Source organism: Nycticebus coucang, chromosome 15 (assembly GCF_027406575.1).
Source record: "Nycticebus coucang isolate mNycCou1 chromosome 15, mNycCou1.pri, whole genome shotgun sequence".
Taxonomy (NCBI): Eukaryota; Metazoa; Chordata; class Mammalia; order Primates; family Lorisidae; genus Nycticebus; species Nycticebus coucang.
This window is the reverse complement of record NC_069794.1, coordinates 96,978,583-96,998,022: the sequence shown is the minus strand read 5'-3', so window position 1 is coordinate 96,998,022 and position 19,440 is coordinate 96,978,583. Positions and strand designations below refer to the sequence as shown.

The 19,440-nt window shown below is 39.5% G+C and overlaps 1 protein-coding gene across 3 annotated transcripts in view; it reads right to left on the bottom strand.

Annotated features, from left to right (window-relative positions):
• Positions 1 to 2,793: 2,793 nt before the first annotated feature.
• KPNA3 (karyopherin subunit alpha 3) overlaps positions 2,794 to 19,440 on the bottom strand; it is a 110,971-nt gene continuing 94,324 nt past the window's right edge. For all 3 annotated transcript variants that reach the window (XM_053563443.1, XM_053563444.1, XM_053563445.1), the window contains exons 11-17: positions 13,474 to 13,605; positions 12,337 to 12,465; positions 7,507 to 7,611; positions 7,344 to 7,415; positions 6,849 to 7,011; positions 4,365 to 4,459; positions 2,794 to 3,567 (exon numbers count right to left, since the gene is read on the bottom strand). In XM_053563443.1, coding sequence (XP_053419418.1) covers positions 3,469 to 3,567; positions 4,365 to 4,459; positions 6,849 to 7,011; positions 7,344 to 7,415; positions 7,507 to 7,611; positions 12,337 to 12,465; positions 13,474 to 13,605 — 795 coding nt within the window. In that variant the 3' untranslated portion in view covers positions 2,794 to 3,468. The remainder of the gene's footprint in view (positions 3,568 to 4,364; positions 4,460 to 6,848; positions 7,012 to 7,343; positions 7,416 to 7,506; positions 7,612 to 12,336; positions 12,466 to 13,473; positions 13,606 to 19,440) is intronic.

Sequence of the window (19,440 nt, the reverse complement as noted above, 5' to 3'; positions counted from 1 at the left end):
TCGGGTTTACTTCAATTACTCTAGTTACATATTTTCAAGGATTAGAGGCAAGTCCTAAATATAAGTCAGAGTTTTTGTCTGTTTCATGAAAGTCATCACATCATCCCAAATAAACAGCCCTTTTCTGAGTTGTATTATTTAAATCTGAGACATACAGGGAGATGCCAGTGCTAATGAAGGCAGTCAATGGAGCTGCAAGTGGGGGCTGCCGGGTACTGCTGGAGGCTGCCGGGGACTGCTGGAGGCTGCCGGGGGCTCCTGGAGGCTGCCAGGGACTGCTGGAGGCTGAAGGGCACTGCTGGGGACTGCTGGAGGCTGCCAGGGACTGCTGGAGGCTGCCGGGGGCTCCTGGCGGCTGCCAGGGACTGCTGGAGGCTGAAGGGCACTGCTGGGGACTGCTGGAGGCTGCCAGGGACTGCTGGAGGCTGAAGGGCGCTGCTGGGGACTGCTGGAGGCTGCTGGGCTCTGCTGGGGACTGATGGAGGCTGCTGGGGATTCTGAGGACTGGTAGCAGCCAGCAGTAGCTAGGAAGAGGCAGGGAGCATCCTCAGAAAAGTCTTGCCCAGCCATCACCTTTATTTTAGAATTCTGGCCTCCAGAACTGTATGAAAATAAATTTCTATTGTTTGAAACTATCTAGTTTGAGTATTCTGTCACAGCAGCTTAGGAAATCAACAGATTTTGGTACTTATCTGTCACAAATGCTCTCAAATCTAGTGTTGTTATTGGTCATTCTGGTTATAGTGGGAAGGAGATATTAAAATACAGTAAAAGGGTAATTCATGATTCACTTCCTTTGTGGTTGATTTTTGAAACATAATTCCAAATTTAGCCATACAGAAAAGAAAGCTAAGCAATTATTTTCAGAAATAAATCTTTCAATGTTTTACCATATTTGATAGCAGCTTTTTTTATTGGTTACAAAACCTAAGCCCATATACAAAATTAGGAACACATTTAGATGCCTCTTTTGAAAGAACGTTTTAGTCTTTTTTAACTGAGTCTAAAAAAAATAAAAACAATGTAATTTTTAAACACTGTTTTGAAAACTTAAAACTGCAGCAATATACTTAGTTTCCTTTATGTATGAAATGGTATGATTCCAATTCAAAACTGGTAAGGTCACACACTGCAAACTGAATCAAGCCAATGCACCTGTGTCTGCAAATAGTCTGCAGTACTTTAAAAAACTCTTTAAGTCTGCAGTACTTGATGCTGAAGTTCACCTAGGTGTTAGTTTGCACTTAAAACACAGGAGGAAATAAATTGTCACAGTAGAGGCCCAATCTTAATGTGTGCAAATTTTAAAAGGTAACTGTCAGTTAAGTACAGAGAGTCCAGAAGAAACTAAACTGAAAGGGGTACAATTCACACTGTCAAGAAGATTTGGACGTTAAGGGTTTCACTGAAGCTTGTGACCTTAATTAGCTTTGACTCTGCTATTCCTACTTTTAGGGAACACCACACAGTTTCAAAAATTTAGACTGTATTTGTCTGAAGAGGATGCAGTTACCATATGAAGCTTGAACTCAAAATTTGGGTAAAGAAAAAAAGGCACAATGAACTTCAACTCAATTTTATGTGCACAAGAGTTGAAAAATCTGAGCCACCTTAAAGAGAAATTGATTTTAAAATTTATAAAACCTATAAATAATCAGAGGCCAAACCACTATATTAAAACAGATTCTCTAGCAAGTAAAAATCTTGCAGTTTAAACATACGCTTGTATCCACTTTAGATACAAGACAAAACTCACTCTTTAAAGTGGCTCCGCCTTGGCAGATACAAATATTTGTAATGAACGCTCACCTGCTACATGAAGTTTATCAGTGGAGACACCCAGCTGACTCACAGAGGTCTGATGACATCTGTCTCGTGTTCATCACAGTAAATACACCCCCTCACCGGATAACTAAGTTAGTTTATCTTTTCACATCAGTGCATTGGGAAATCACACCCAGTAAACAAGAGCAACAAAACCATTTCTGTGACAGTACAAATTATTTCATTTAAAAGTTTTCAAATCCATATTCTTTCATTAATAACTGGGTCAGACAATTTACCAAAAGCAATAACTTTACACAGTAATACCAGATTTTGCAGAATTACTTAAAGATTACTGCAAGTCAGGTTTATGTTAAGTGTATGCAGATAACCTCTCTACATGGATCCCTGTCTCAATCTTTTCAAATGTGAAAATGCTTTTGGAGTAGGATCTGAATTACTTTCCCGATACTCAAAGAATAAAGTTTTATGACACTTCTAAATAGTTGCTGGTCTGTTGCCAACCACATTATCAAAAGCACTGGTTACTAAGTAAAAAATATTTTAAGACTAAATCACAGTAAGCATGAAGGCTCCACAGTTTAAACCCAATATAAATCAACCATATCCAATTACCAAATTAAAACAAAAAATAACAACTCCTGAAAGCTGAAAGCAAGATTTAAAAAAAAAACAAAAAACAAAAACATCATCCATGGGTATTTTAGACCTTTGCAGTTTCTCCCCCCCCCACCCCTTTTTCCTTTATTGTCAGGGACTCTTGCTTTCAACTTAACAGAAGTTCAAGTCTGTAACAGGTTGCAGCTCAGGTAAAATCCATGCACAGCATTGATTACTTCAAAACAGCAGGAAACACACAGGCTGAAGTGAGTGGTCAAATAGGGCTTGCGGTTCTCAAAAATTAGGAATAATGACAAAAGCATTACCGTCCACATCTAAAGTTCTCCCTCCAACCCTGGCTTCTGAGGCAGATAATAAACACATCAATTACTGGTGGATGAAGTACAGTTTTTAAAACTTATTTGTTTAATCAATAACCAAGTTTCTTGTTTTTAAGTTATGTTTTTTGTGTCAGTTCCACCAATGAAAATCATTTGGCTTGTACTTTAAAGTCTATTCTTCCACATAAGAAATATGAAAGTCTGTTTGTGGAGGACAGTGAGGGAGGCTCGGCTCACACTGCGCCTCCCAGTCTTCTGACGTGTACACACATCACACCGAAGTGCCTGGATCCACAGTGCACCATCTTCCAACGGAGTATCAGTGGGCAGCCGTTACACCACCACTATGGAAGTTTTCTGAATTGGAGACTGTAGTTATCAGTGTGTGGCACCAGGGAACAGGGAAAAATAGGATAGTTGAGATTGTTAAGGAGAATTGTAAAACAGTTGAGGAAATCATGCATATGCATTTACAGTCCACGTGAGAGTGACTTTTGGCAACTGCAAAGTGACTGAGACATGGCTTGCTTTAGAACAGCAGTTCTCAACCTGTGGGTCGCGGCCCCTTTATAACAATGAAAATACACTGTGGCACTAGGAAGGTTGAGAACCACTGCTTCAGAAGCATCAAAATGAAGAGGCGTGTGTGTTTGGAGCCGCGGTCACCGCTGTTCTTATCATTTGGTAGCCACCTGGTGGTGCTTCATATTCAATGTGGGAAAGATGCTGCACTCAGTTGAACTTAAAAATTAAATTCTTTTGTTTGAAGGTTGGCTGTTGGGTCAAAATTGTAAGTACCTCCTTGTGTTGCTTCAGGAATGAGGCTGGGATCTTCATCAATCTATAAAAAGAAAAAAAACCCTATTATGTTATGATACTACATTATGGTATAAGCTGAAAATGACTTTTTACCTCTCAGGAGAGAATCCTATTTAAATGTTTTAATCATTCCCAAATAACTGGGTAAATCAGGAATTTTATTAAGATATTTAACAATTTAAAACTGAACACACAGGCTGGGCATGGTGCCTCATGCCTATAATCCTAGCACTCTGGAAGGCCACGATGGGAAGATAGCTTGAGCTCAGGAGCCAAAGACCAGCCTGAGCAAGAACAAGACCCTGTCTCTACAAAAAAAATAAAAATTTAGTCAGGTGTGCAGGTGGGTGCCTGTAGTCCCTGTTACATGGGAGGCTGAGGCAAAAGGATCACTTGAACTCACAAGTCTGAGGCAGCTGTGAGCCAGGCTGAGGCCAACAGCACTCTACCCAGGGCAACAGAGCAAGACTTTGCCTAAAAAAAAAAAAAACAACTGAACACACATTTAAAATCTGCCCTTTTCTTAGGTCCTGGTATCTGTAGATTTATTTAACCTATGTGAACATATCTCTCATATATACTTAACTCTTTCTCCTCAGTTAATAGATTACAAATGAAAAAACAACTGTTTTACAATTTTACCTTATAATGAAATATCAAAGTATTTCAAAGAATTGACTGATAGAGCCTCTAACAGAAATATAAACTTAAAATCATATTAGTAATACAAGGAAATCTTTCAGTAAATTTACATTTATACTTATACCTACTTGTGTTGGTTTTAATTAACATGCAGACACACCATATTTTTATACTTACATCATCACCAGAGAAATACTGATCTATGATTTCAAACGCTAATTTATATATGTCTTCATTTTCATGTTGCTGCAAAACTTCAATTTTCTCCAAACCTAATATAAATAAAATAAAAATAACCAAATAATTGGTAAGGAGATATTAGTGAAAACCACGCTCATTTCAATCATGGAGAAATACTAAGGAGCTCAGAACCCCACTCTCACCCACTTAGAAGATCACAGTGGAGCATCGCCCCACTGATGTTTCCCTCCTTAGAAGTCCCTGAGTCCCGGTCCCTGAGGCAGCCTGAACACTCCACTTGACAGAGGAGGAGGGTGAGGCACAGACACGCAAAGGGATTTATTTCAAGGCACAGGGCTAATTAAGGACAGTACAGGACTGAACCAGGACCTCCCCAGACTGCTTTAATACAATCATACTTCTCATACAGTAATTTATATCTTTCTCTTTGTTTTCTACATGTTATTACTTTCACATAAAAGTAACTTTTTAGAAACTTAATGACTGCTATTAACAAAAGATAAAGCTTTAAATTTTTAAAAACGTTCTTTAAAAAAGTGAATAAGGCAACAGTGAGACCCCGACTCGTAAAAAAAATGGAAAAACCCAGCCGGGCGCCGTGGCGAGCGCCTGTAATCCCAGCGGCTTCCAGAGGCTGAGGCAGAGGGGTGCCCGCAGCCTGAGTCTGAGGTTGTGGTGAGCTACCACGCCCACTGCACTCTGCTCAGGGGCATAGGGTGGGACCCTGTCTCAAAAAAAAAAAAAAAAAAAAAAAAAAAACAGTGAATAAGGGTCTTAAATCCTATAGCCACAGTGAATGTGAGGAAACAGTTTTTCAGAAGAGCAATCCCAGAATGCCAAGCATCACGCATGCACGTCTATAAATTTAAACCTTAACAATATTTTTCCTTGAAATGTCTTTTTGACTAGGTTATTTTCAAATAGCTGCATTTTCTCTTTATACAGTAATAAACCAGAAAAAGGAGAAAATAGTGTCAAAAATAATACATGTAAAGTGCTTCAGAAAATCACAAAATACTAAATAAGTATGTAACCTAATTATTACTCCCAGACAGAAGCAGCTGTACTGAACTGAAGAGCAACAATTCTCTAGCTGTTCCAACTCAGAGTTAAGTAATAAGCCTGACCACAACACTAAAATTTAATTATCTTAAACCAAGAATTAATAGCAAGAATATATGGATATTAATTTTGCTTCTATGACTACCTACTTCTGTGATCTTGGACAAGAATCCTTAAAATCTCTGGGATAATTTCTTGTTATTAAGAAATCCTTCTAGGGTGGCGCCTGTGGCTCAAGGAGTAGGGCGCCGGCCCCAAATGCCAGAGGTGGCAGGTTCAAACCCAGCCCTGACCAAAAACTGCCAAAAAAAAAAAAAAAAAAAGAAATCCTTCTAGTGTGAGTGCTATGATGCTATCAGATTTGTCTTCTCTTAAAAAATAAACTGAGTAGAATATTTGTACAAAGTAGTTGAGAAAATATAAAAAGTAAAACATGATATGGTAAGCTACTTTACAGTTTGGACATGTTAGTACATACTGAATAGGCGCCTTTTAAAATAGCATTTTAGGCTGAATGTGGTGGCTCCTGCCTATAATCCCAGCACTTTGGGAGAATGACGTGGAGGATCACTCAAGCCCAAGAATTTGAGACCAGTTTGGGCAACACAATGAGATCCTATCTCTATAAAAAAAAAAATTAAAAAAAGAAAAAATTAAAAAACTATCTATGCACGATGGTAGGTGCCCCTAGTCCCAGTCACTCAGGAGGCTAAAATAGGAGAATAGCTTGATCTAAGTAAGGAGTTCGAGGCTGCAGTGAGCTATGATCATGCCATGATACACCCAAATAAATAATAAAATATATGCTTCTTACGTCATTACCAGAGAAATACAGTATTTCAAATCACAGTTCTTTCTCATTAAAATCTCAAAGTAACTTCCACAACATACTTGCGCATGCACGCAGTGGGGGCAGTAATAAGAACCATTACGACCAACAGGACCCCAACAAAATACCTGATGACGTGGAGATCATTAACTCTCTCCAACAACGAAGCATTTCCTAAAGTAGGGTCCACAGACTCAAACAGATACAACCCGAACAAAAGGGTCTCAATGTCAAGTTTGAGAAATGTCGGATGAACAAAGCTTTTTGGTTTTAAGGGGCTTCAGTTTGCTCTCATGCATCATGACTTAATGAAGTATTAGGTTTCCTAAAAAGCAACCTCAACTCTAGGAAGGTTCTAGAGTGGCCTTCACAACTGTTTTCTGCCAAGTATGGACTTTTTTTCTGGAAAATCCTCTTGGAAGGTTCATACAGCAAATAAAGAACAGCAACATACTGTAATCATTTAACAACATATGCTATTAATTTTCTTTCTAATAACTGACTTTTTAAAGACTAATGGCTCAGAGCTCCAGGGCTCCACTGCTGCTCTTCAGTCACTCCACTCTTACCTCCACACTCCTCTATTATCTCAGCTATTGTGCTTGCTTCATCGCCAGCCATTATCAGAATGTTTTTTAGACCGTCTAGAACCACCTGAACCACTTGAGAATCTTTTACTGCCAGTAAATTACAGAATGGTGGTATTACATTCTGCTGCACAAGGTACTCAACCTAGAAAAAAAGGAGAAGAAATATTTGTATTTATATAATTATCTTTTCCCCAGCTGGGTGCAGTGGCACATGCTTATAGTCCCAGCTACTCAGGAGGCTAAGACAGGAGCTCACTCCAGGCTGCACAGCACTGTGCCTGGGAGGAGCCACCACACTTCATCCTGAACAACATGTGAAACCCTGTCTCTTATATAAACAAATAGGATAATAATTACCTTTTACCCAAAAGAACACAGGACAGCAAAAAACAAAAAACAAACAGCAACTACTCAACTTGAGAGAGCAGTGCACTCAATGGTAACAATCACGGCAGTCAGGTTTTTCAAACTCACCTGATCTTTTCTGCCACTTATTGTTAAATTGCTGATGGCCCAAGCAGCTTCTTTTTGTGTTCCAAAGTCTCCCTGAAGGTAAAAACAAAATCATAAAGTGAATTATTTATGCAAAAAGTTTTGGCTATAACATATGAATAAACATGATGAACTTATGACTGACCTTAGCAAGCTGATGAATTATCATCGGGATTAATCCAGCATCTATTACAGCTTGGACTTGTTGCTGGTTGCCTGCTGTTATGTTGGAAAGGAACCACACTGCTTCCTATAATTAAACACACACACACACATATATATATTTACATACAGATACACACAATAACAAAATCACCCGAGGTGTGTTAAAGACACGGCATCTAGGGCGGCACCTGTGGCTCAGTGAGTAAGGCGCTGGCCCCATATGCCGAGGGTGGCGGGTTCAAACCCAGCCCTGGCCAAACTGCAACAAAAAAATAGCCGGGCACTGTGGCAGGCGCCTGTAGTCCCAGCTGCTCGGGAGGCTGAGGCAAGAGAATCGCTGAAGCCCAGGAATTAGAGGTTGCTGTGAGCCGTGTGACGACACGGTACTCTACCCGAGAGCAGTAAAGTGAGACTCTGTCTCTACAAAAAAAAAAAAAGACACGGCATCTAAAAGGTGATTAGGTTACACAAGATCTCACATTTTAAATAAGTTACAAGGAAACTGCCATTCATGATATTCAGGCCCCATTAACCTGGCACTTACCTATTCAAAAATGCATATAAGCCACGGGCGTGGTGGCTCGTGCCTGTAATTCCAGTACTCTAGGAGGCTGAGGTGGGAGCATGCTTGAGTTCAAGACTTGCCTGAGCAAGAGTGAGACCCCATCTCCACAATAGAAAAGAAAAAAGAAAAAATCAGCCGGGCATCGTGAGGCCTAGTTCCAAATAGGCGGGAGGGTCATGTGAGCCCAGGAATCTGAGGCTGCTGTCAGTTATAAGGACACCACTACTCTCTATCCATGGCAACGGAGTGAGACTCTGTCTCTAAGTAAATACACAAATAAATAAAGCGCTTTATTCTAGATAATAGCAATACAGAAGTGAACATGCAATCAAAAATCACTATTCATGAAACTCGTATTTCTGTATATTAGCTCTCTCTAAAAGTCAGGTAGAAATAAATATATGACTGAATTTCTCCAAACTTTGTTAAAAACTACTTCAAAAAAAGAAAAAAAAACTACTTCAAAGGAAGGTGAAATATTTTATTTTAGAAATATTTACTCACTAAATAATCATTCATATATCCCATACAAATTAAGCATGTAAGTAGTCTAGGATGGATCTATATAACCTAAGTATTAATCAAACCTCAAGGGATTTATAAGCCATAAACAACAAAGTTCAGTGACCTTATTTACAAGTTATTGTGTCAAATGTGTATCTTCCTTCTCCACAACTGAAGAATTACATGTTTTAAATTTATTTTGCCATTCAATCATGATATTAATGGTGAATCTTTCGTTTGCAGCAAATGGGTGACATTCACTATACTATTCCCAAAACTTTTTTCTAGGTTCAAAAAAAAATTTTTTTTTAATAGAGTCTTACTCTGTCACCCTGGGCAAAGTGCTGTGACTTCATAGCTCACAACAACCTCAAACTCTTGGGCTTAAGTGATCCTCTTGCCTCAGACTCTCCATTAGCTGGGGACTATAGGCACCTGCCACAACAGCCACTAGTTTTTCTATTTTTAGAGATGGGGTTCCTCTTACTCAGGCTGGTCTCAATCTCCTGAGCTCAGGTGATCCACCACCATGGCCTCACACGGTGCTGGATTACAGATGTAAACCACTGCGCCCGGCCTAGGTTTAAAATTTGTAAAGTAAAATGTTGAGGGGAAGAAACCCAATTTGGTCACTTCCACCTCCAGAGTCCGATGATGGTCTCAAGATAGACAGGAATAAAAAATTCTCCAAGTGAGAAACTTCTGAAATAACTCCTTGCTGGAGCTGAGAAGGCGTCCAGTACGTGTGCACCTCTCCCTCCCCGAGACTAGAGCCTCTACACACTTCTCTCTAGCTGCCTCACTGCTCAGCTGTTTCCAATGACAGAACTCGTTCAGCTACAGAAATCATCTATATTGCTGAAATTTCTATATAGTAAAAATAACTGACCCAGACTCTGAAGTCTCTGGCTTTTTCTTCACTGGAAGAAATGTGTGTATTAAATGTGATTTTTGACAATATAATTTTCTTTAAGAATCTAAGAGTCAAATTATACTCAATCAGCCACATAAATAAAGTTATGACACAGAAGAAGAAATGATCAATTCCGCTGGGTTTGGGGGAATATTAGCATTTCAGGCAGATAAAAGTGCATCACAGGCCGGGCATGGTGGCTCACGCCTGTAATCCTAGCACGCTGGGACGCCGAGGCAGGAAGATCCCTTCAGCTTAGGAGATTGAGACCAGTCTGAGCAAGAGAGAGATTCCTCACCCCCCCCCCACCGAATCCTACTAAAATAGAAAAAAATTAGCTGGGTGTGGTGGTGTATGCCTATAGTGTCAGTTATTTAGGAGGCTGAGGCAGGAACATCCCTTGAGCCCAGGAGTTTGAGGTTGTAGTGAGCTATGATGATGCCACAGCACCGTAGCTGGGGCAGCACAGCAAGACTCTGTCTCAAAAAAACAAAACTGCATTAAACTGAGTGCAAATTAAAATCACAATGAGACAACACTTCACATCTACAAGGATGTTTACTAGGATCATTTTTTTAATGGAAAATAAGTGTTGGGAAGAAACAAGAACCCTCATACATTGCTGGTGACGATGTAAATAGGTCATTAAGTAGGAAATGTCTCATTTCCTAAATACTAAGTTTGACGGGTGTTATCTCTGACATTTCATCTTGACACTTCTTGGGGCTTTTTTTGTTGTTTTTGTTTATTTTGAAGGTAACATCCTCATTCTTTCAAATGCACTCTCTGGCTTGTGATTACCTTTCAAAAATTTTTCTAGAGCAAGTTTTGTGAAACCATGGATGAGTCAAAAATTCGTGTTATTTTTGAATATGAGTTCCATGGTTCCTGTGGAACCAGTGCAGTTCAGATGGTTTGAAATAGCAATGAAGTGTTTGGGAAGGATGTAGCTATTGAATACACGATATGTTGATGGTTTACGAAGTTCCATTCTAGTGATTATTTTCTTTGAGACAGAGTCTCACTTTATCACCTGCAGTAGAGTGCCGTGGCATTACGGCTCACAGCAACCTCCAACTCCTGGGCAAGTAGCTGGGACTACAGGTACCTACCACAACGCCCGGCTATTTTTTTGTTGCAGTTTGGCTGGGGCTGGGTTCAAACCTGCCATCCTTGGTATATGAGGCCGGTGTGCCACTGAGCTACAGGCACTGCCCATTCTGGTGATTTTAATCTTCAAAATGAGCCACATGGGGGACCTGAGACCAAGGTGGATAATGAATGGTGAGCTAAAAGGTATAGTGGAAGTGAATCCATCTCAACCTACTTGTGAATTGGCAGCAGAGTTTGATGTTATTATTCTACTCTGTTCCCCAAAAATAAGACATCCTCCGAAAATAAGACCTACTTACAGGAAAGATAAGATGCCCCCTGAAAATAAGACCTAGCACATCTTTGGGAGCACACCTTAAAATAAGACACTGTCTTATTTTTGGGGAAATAGGGTAATATACTGGACAATTTGAAACAAATCATCAAGGTAAAGAAGCTGGATAGATGGTTTCTGCATGAATTAAATGAGCATCAGAAGCTTGACTTTCTTTCCTGTCATGACATAAAGGTGAACAATTCCCACACCATCCTGTCACACGTGATGAAAAATGGATTCTTTCTAACAATCAAAAGCATTCAGCACGATGGCTGGATGAAGGTAAAGTGCTCAAACACAGTTCAAAATCAAACAGTTATCAAAAAGAGGTAATTAAGTCTGTTTGGTGGTCCAGGGATGGTATTATCTACTCCAGCTTCAGGAAGCCTGGTCGATCCATTACAGCCAATGTCCACTGCAGCCAACTGGATGATGTGAGGAGGATGCTTGCAATTAATTAAGCAGCTGAGAATGGTCAACAAGGACAGGCCAATCCTCTTGCAAGACAATGCTCTCTACAAACAATACTGCTCAAACTACAGAAACTAGATTGGAAACTCTGTCATCCACCATCTCCACCGGACCTTGCCCCAACTACTCCCATGTCTTCCAGGATTTGGAACACTTCTTGCAAGGAAAAATAGTCAATTCTCAACAAACTATGGAAAATGCTTTTCAGGATTTCCTCTCCAGCCTCCGTCACTGGTAGCATACACAAGCTACAGTTAATATGGGAAAACTGTGCTGATAGTTTAGGTGTACACTTTGATTGACTATACTGCTTCTTGTTTCAGATATAATAATCTTTTATTGTTTCAGATTTAATGACCTAATACATACAATGGAATCTTTATCAAGCCATAAAAGAATGAAGTTTTTTGCAAGTCTCAAAATGGATGAACCTTGAAAATGTTATATAAAATAAGCCAGAAAAAAAGACAAGTACTTAAATACATATTAAGGGATTAACAATAAATTTTTTTATAAAGCTTAAAATCTTAGAAAGAGCAATGTTGGCATTTCATCTTTAGGTCCAGTCCAATTTTGAATGGAGAGTAAATTATGTTGTTTGTTTTAAAAAAGATACCAGCTAATCCAGTGACAGATTTTGTATACATCTAAACCTATTTGCTAATGGCTCTTGCTACAGCTCAGTCTATTTGAATGAAAAAATAGATCGTCTAAAAATATTTTTTATTCTGAGTCCAAGACAGGACTTGGAGGAAGCAATCAGAAGTTGACACAAAACAGTCACGAGGTGATTTGAAATAATCCTCATCCGCGCTGCAGGGGTTTGGAAGAAAATAACAACAAACAAGCAACAACAGAAACAAGGGGCAGTTAAAACTGACAAGGAAAGGGAAGGAAAGGAGGATGAAGAGGACTTCCTTTGTCTTACCTTATTTATCTTTTCCTTTGGGTGTGACAGGAGGTTTGGGAAGTGTGACAGCACGTCACAGTTGAGGACAACCTGGGTCTGCTCGTCGGTGCCCGTCACTATGTTGCCAACTGCTCTGAGTGCTGCTGTCTGGGATGTAAGAAAATGCTTTCTATTAAGATTATTTGCTTAGGATGGAACTGATTCTGTATTTTTCATAATCTTGAGAAAATACAAAAATGCAAGGGGAGAATGATTAACACGTCATCCTTACACAAAGCACTGAGCAGATTGAAAGCAATACTCTCTTGTGAAAAATTGAAACTTTATGGAAAAATTGTTGGAAAAAAGGTTCGAAAATTAAAAGCAAATTAAAAAATATAACTTTATTTTAGTTTGTTTTTTTGAGACAGAGTCTCACTTGTCGCCCTCAGTAGAGTGCCGTAGTGTCACAACTCACAGCAACCTTAAATGCTTGGGCCCAAGGGATTCTCTGGCCTTAGCCTCCCAAGTAGCTGGGACTACAGGCGCTCAGCACAACGCCTGGCCCTAAAGTCCCATTTTTTAACAGCTAATTTACCCCTTAAACTGGCACCCACAACATATTTTAAGAAAGACCCAGAAAGTCACCATCTAGAAAGTCTCCTTGGCAGAAGTAGGATGAATAGATGCTCTGGCTGCCCACCCCTAATTAGTGTGGGGAAAGGAAAGGAGCCTTGGACTAAATCGGTGACTACAGGAGAGATGGATTAGAAAGTGACATGAGAAGAATCGAAAAGATCTTGTGAGGGAGTGGGATCTGAAAGCAGGAACCAAGGTTTCTAGCCTCAACCATGCTGTCCCCTGACAGAGGACAAGGAAGAAAAGCAGGTTGGTGGGAGATGGTGACTGTTTCTTGCTTCATCTGGTTGAAATGACAGTAGAATGCCTGAAAGTGTCCTTAGAGGACATGTCCAAAAGACAATTTCCACACGAGTCTGACCCTCAGCAAAGAACCTGGGTGAAATAAAGATTTGGAAATCACAAAATGAGGGTGAAGGAACTAACAGGAGAATACAAAGAGGACAGAGACAGGCGGAATTGGAGCCTGGCTGTACGAGTTAACTCCTTACAGCAGACGCAGTTCTACACAAGTAGGAAACATTTTAAAATACTTACTTGAACTTTCACTTCCTGGTGGCTCAGAAGGGGCACAAGAAACGGCACGACCCCGGAGTCGATGACCATCTGTATCTGCTCATTGCCGCCGTCTGTCAGGTAGGACAGAGCCCAGACCGTGTCTACCAGAATCTGTAGGAAATGAAAAATAACCAGGGTACGTAAGTGTTTCAATACTTAAAATGTACATTACACCTTTCGGGAGTGTTTTACATGTCTGAGCTTAACGGACAAAGACATGTGCTTACCTATTAGGCAGAAGGTACCTCATCTTTCTCTCAGCTCCTACCTCAGAAAACTCCTCACACAATGAGTCACAGAAGTCTGAGACGGCTTCTGTCCCAATTTTTGCATTTATGTATCAAATTGTTTATTTACTTTTTTATTTTAAAAAATATTCCAATAGACGCCGTCCCTGAGGACAGACAGATATATTTTAAAACAGGCAGAAAAGTAATTCTTCCTATCCTCATAAATGAGGTACCTAAAAAATCACACGAAAACACTATTTACAGGATGAGGTCAACATACCATGTTGCTTCAAGTCTAAAGACGACCAAAAAGATTGCCTATCCACTCTACTGGTCTTTAAACATACTTAGTGACACAATTTTTCAGTCTACTAACGTAAGCAGATAAAGAAAATGACTTAGCACTTTAACTTCATTTGAGGAAAAAAATTGTAAAATGTTCCCAACTGAAAATCACAAAGTATAAACTATGCCCTATACCCATGTTAATTTTGCAAAGACAGAAAAAAATAGGCACAGAGATTTGCTAATTCTTTCAAGGTCAAAGAGCTTATATGCAGATTTCCTTGCTGTCACTGGTCTCATTTCGTGTGATAGCCAGAGACGCCTCCTATTAGGAGATCCATATTATAGCTATCTTGTTGATAGCATGTAACTGGATTCATACATCCTTCAGCAAAGCATACCAAAGAAGAGTAAATAAAATTACACATAACCCGCACCTTCAGCATTACTAGGTGTCAGAGAATACCAAAAATGCCCAATTACCTGGAAGAAGAGAAAAAATTAAATTATAGCTTCTGCCTGGATCTCTTGCCCCAAGACTGCGTTAAAGAGACGAGGGGACGAGTCTCCTTCAGTGGGACAGAGACCATACGGAAAAAAAAAAAAAAAAACCCGCGTAAAATATTTACTCCTTGAAATTTATAGATAAATTTACTGATCCCTTAACTGTAGCATGAGCTTTATTCATCAAACAGATAATAACTAAGGAAACTTGAGCAAAAGGAATAATAATGAGCATTCAATGTATTTCATTGTAGATAAAGGGCTAACACAAATGAATAATCATTCATTCTTCTAATTCAATTAGAAGAATAATTTGTAAGTGTCACAAGTTATGGGAAAATAGAAACGTAAATTACAACTTTGAAACATGAAGAACAGAAGCTGCGCCTAAAAGCTGAGTCCATCTACCATGCACCACAGCAATGAAGAGGCCTCCCTGTTGGAGGTGTGGAGATGCTGTGTGTGGAATCAAAGCCTGGCTACTACCCAGTCTGGTCATAAGAGGCAACAAGATTCACACAGAAACCAGTCTCACAGCCTAACACCCCAAACATGCAAGCTGCAGCTGAAAATAACTCATCATGCTACATCCCAAGAACCAGGAAAATCTCAACTCAATAAAAGAGAAAAGACAGTGAACAGATGCCAACATGGAACTGTCACAGACACCAAAATTATCTGACAGGGACTTGACAATGATTTTAAAGTAAACTATTACAAAAATGCACCAGTGAATAATTATGAACACATTTGAAACAAAGTAAAAATAGAAAGTTTCAGCAGAAAAAGAAAACATGATAGTGGTGTAGGGGACATAAATGAACTTAAAAACAGATCAATATAAATCATTCAATCTAAAAAACAGAAAAAACAAACAGATTGAAATATTAGAATGAACAGAGCCCTGGGAAATTATAATACAATAACAACAGATTGACCATTTGTGCTACCAGCTCCACCTAGAAGAGGTGGAGCTAAAAAAAATTTGAAGAAATAATGGTGAAAATTGTCCCAAATTTGGCAAAAGACATAAGCTTACAAATTCAAAATTCAAAAAAAAGGAGGATGAGGCATGGCAAGAGAAAATAAAGTTCATGCATCACTGCAGAAATAACAGATAAGAGTCAAAAACGACCAATTAACAGTGGCATGCCAACTGGGGAGGTCAGGACCCATTTGTTTTTCAGTGTCTCTGATCCCCCACATTGGTATGTGACTTTAAAACTGTCAAAACATGCAGTAAAAAAGACAAGTGCATTTAAAAGGGCATTTAAATATAAGGCTACAGGATGTAGCCATGTACAGGATGAACATGTACTTTTTTTTTTTTTTTGAGATAGAATCTCACTCTGTCATCCTGGGCAGAGGTGAACAAAAATACAAACCTTCCCAAACACCAAAAGAAATTTTAAAGAGAAAAGTATACTGAGAATAAAATACACAGAAATTATTCTGCAAAATGATGTCACAGAGTTGAAACCAAACATATCAATCATGTCAATCCACATGAATGGGCTTACCTCATCTACAATAAGTAAAAGATTCTCAAACTGGCTCTCAAAACAAAACCCAACTCCATATTGTACATGAGAGACACACCTAAAATAATTTGGAAAGGCTAGAAATAAGGGGATGAGCAAAGGTATACTCAGTTAATGATAAAAAAAAAGGCAGACCAGGTGCAGTGCCTATGCCTTGTAATCGTAGCACTCCGGGAAACCAAGGCGAGTGGATGACTTGAGCTCAGGAGTTCAAGACCAACCTGACCAAAAGCAAGACCCCGTTTCTACTAAAAGCAGAAAAACTAGCCAGGCATTGTGGCTGGCACCTGTAGTCCCAGCTACATGGGAGGCTGAGGCAAGAGGGTCACTTGAACCCAACAGTTAGAGGTTGCTGTGAGCTGTGAGTGCCACAGCACTCTGCCCAGGGTGACAGAGTGAGATTCTACCTCAAAAAAAAAAAGTACAAGTTCTAATCCTGTTGACAGACCAACAGAATAGGCTAAAACTCAGTATAAAAAAAAGAAATAAAGATACTTTCTGAAGTAAAATCCCACATTTATAATGAAGATATAATAGCTGTAATGGTCTACTGAAATAATCCCACAATCAATGTTATAAAACAGATAATAAAAAGACACAAGAAAAATACAAAAAACATGTTAATAATAAGTTTAAAGATACTACTGTCAGTATGAGAGAGGCCAAGCAGACAAAAAATAAAGATGTTGGGCGGCACCTGTGGCTCAGTCGGTAGGGCGCTGGCCCCATATACCGAGGATGGCGGGTTCAGACCCGGCCCCGGCCGAACTGCAACAACAACAACAAAAAAAAAATAGCCGGGCGTTGTGGCGGGCGCCTGTAATCCCAGCTGCTTGGGAGGTTGAGGCAAGAGAATTGCTTAAGCCCAGGAGTTGGAGGTTGCTGTGAGCTATGTGATGTCACGGCACTCTACCCAGGGCCATAAAGTGAGACTCTGTCTCTACAAAAAAAAAAAAATAAAGATGTAAATGTTGTACTGGCACCACATAAATAGAATAAAAAACAAAGACCATAGGATTCTTTCAACTGACGCAGAAAAAAGGCTTTTGACAATATCCAGCGTTCTTTCATGATAAAAACACTCAAGAAAATAGGCTTAGAAGAAACATTTCTTAACCTGACAGAGGCTATCTATAGCTAATCCACAGCCGATATCATATTGAATGGAGTAAAACTGAAAGCATTCCCATTCAAATCTGGAACCAGACAAGGATGCCCATTGCCTCCACTGCTATTTAACATGTGTTGGAAGTCTTAGCCATCACAATCAGGCAAGAGAAGGAGATCAAAAGAATCCAAATGAGGGTAGAGGAGGTCAAACTCTCCCTCTTTGCAGATGACATGATCTTATACCTGGAAAACCCAGGGACTCAACTACAAAGCTCTTAAAAGTGATCAAGGAATAAAGCTGCATCTCAGGATACAAAATCAATACCCACAAATCAGTAGCCTTCATGTATGCCAATAACTGTCAAGCCGAGAACAAAATCAAAGACACTATTCCTTTTATAATAGCACCAAAGAAGGTGAAATACATGGGAATATATCTAACAAAAGATGTGAAAGATCTCTATGAAGAGAATTATGAAACACTGAGAAAAGAAATAACAGAAAATGCAACAAATGGAAGAACATACCATGCTCCTGGCTGGGAATAATCAGCATCATTAAAATGTCCATACTACCCAAAGCAATCTATAGATTTAATGCAATCCCCATCAAAGCACCAATGTTGTACTTTAAAGATCTTGAAAAAATAGTACTTCAATTCATATGGAATCAGAAAAGAAGCCTGAATAGTAAATACAGTTCTTAGAAATAAAAACAATTATTTCTAATCCAGTTGCCAGATTTCAGGTTGTATTACAAGGCTATAGTGATCAAAACAGCATGGCACTGGCACAAAAATAGAGACACAGATCTATGGAATAGGATAGAGAATCCAGAGATGAACCCAGCCACATAGCATCCATCATTTGATAAGCACAACAAAAGCACGCAATGGGGAAAAGAATCCTTATTTAACAAATGGTGCTGGGAGAACTGATTATCCACATGCAGAAGACTGAAAGTGGACCCGCACCGCGCACCATTGACAAAAATTGATTCTTGTTGGATAAAAGATTTAAATTTAAGACACAAAACAATAAAAATTCTAGAAAAGAGTAAGAGTGTGGGGAAAACACTTGAAGATATTGGCCTGGGAAAAAAATTTATGAGGAAGACCGCCCCATGCCCCAGCAATTGTAACAACACCAGAAATAAATACCTGGGACTTGACCAAGCTAAAAAGCTTTTGCATGGCTAAGAGTACCATAAACAGAGCAAACAGCCCTCAGAATGGAAGAAGACTTTTGCATGTTATGAATCTGATAAAGGCCTGATAACTAGAATCTACAGAGAAATCAAATTAAACAATAAGAAAAGTACAAACAACCCTCTCTATAAGTGGGCAAAAGATTTGAACAGAAACTTCTCCAAGGATGACAGACAAATGGCCAAACACATGAAAAAATCTCATTGTCTTTCATCATCAGAGAAATGCAAATCAAAACCATTCTAAGGGGCGGCGCCTGTGGCTCAAGGAGTAGGGCGCCGGTCCCATATGCCGGAGGTGGCAGGTTCAAACCTAGCCCCGGCCAAAACCATTCTAAGATATCACCTAACCCCAGCAAGATTAGCCCACATCACAAAGTCCCCAAACACCAGATGCTGGCATAGGTGTGGAGAGAAAGGAACACTTCTACACTGCTGGTGGGATTGCAAACTAATGCAGCCCTTTAGGAGAGTAGTATGGAGAATCCTCAGAGATCCAAATGTGGAACTTCCATTTGACCCTGCATTTCCATTACTAGGTATCTACTCGGAAGAACAAAAATCATTTTAACACAAAGACATTTGCACTAGAATGTTTACTGCTGCTCAATTCCTAATTGCCAAGTTGTGGAAGCCACCTAAGTGTCCATCAACCCATGAATGGATCAACAAATTGCGGTATATGTATACCATGGAATATTATTCAGCCATTAAAAAGATGGAGACTTTACATCTTTGGCATTTACCTGGATGGAGTTGAAATACATTCTTCTCAGTAAAGTATTGCAAGAATAGAAAGATAAATACCCAATGTACTCCATACTTATGTGAAATCAATATTTAAACAATTACATGTTCCTAAGAACAATAAAACACTATTATAGTCCAGTCTGGGGGTAGAGGGAAGCAGGAGAGGAGAGGGGGAGGACATGTGACAGGAGGAGGCGGGGTCTCACCTAATGTGCACATTGTGAGGGTGTACAACACACCCCCGGGTGAGAGGCTCGTCTACAAATGGAAGTTTGCTCTGGAAGTGAGAACAATGTAACCTAAAAATTATACCCTCATAT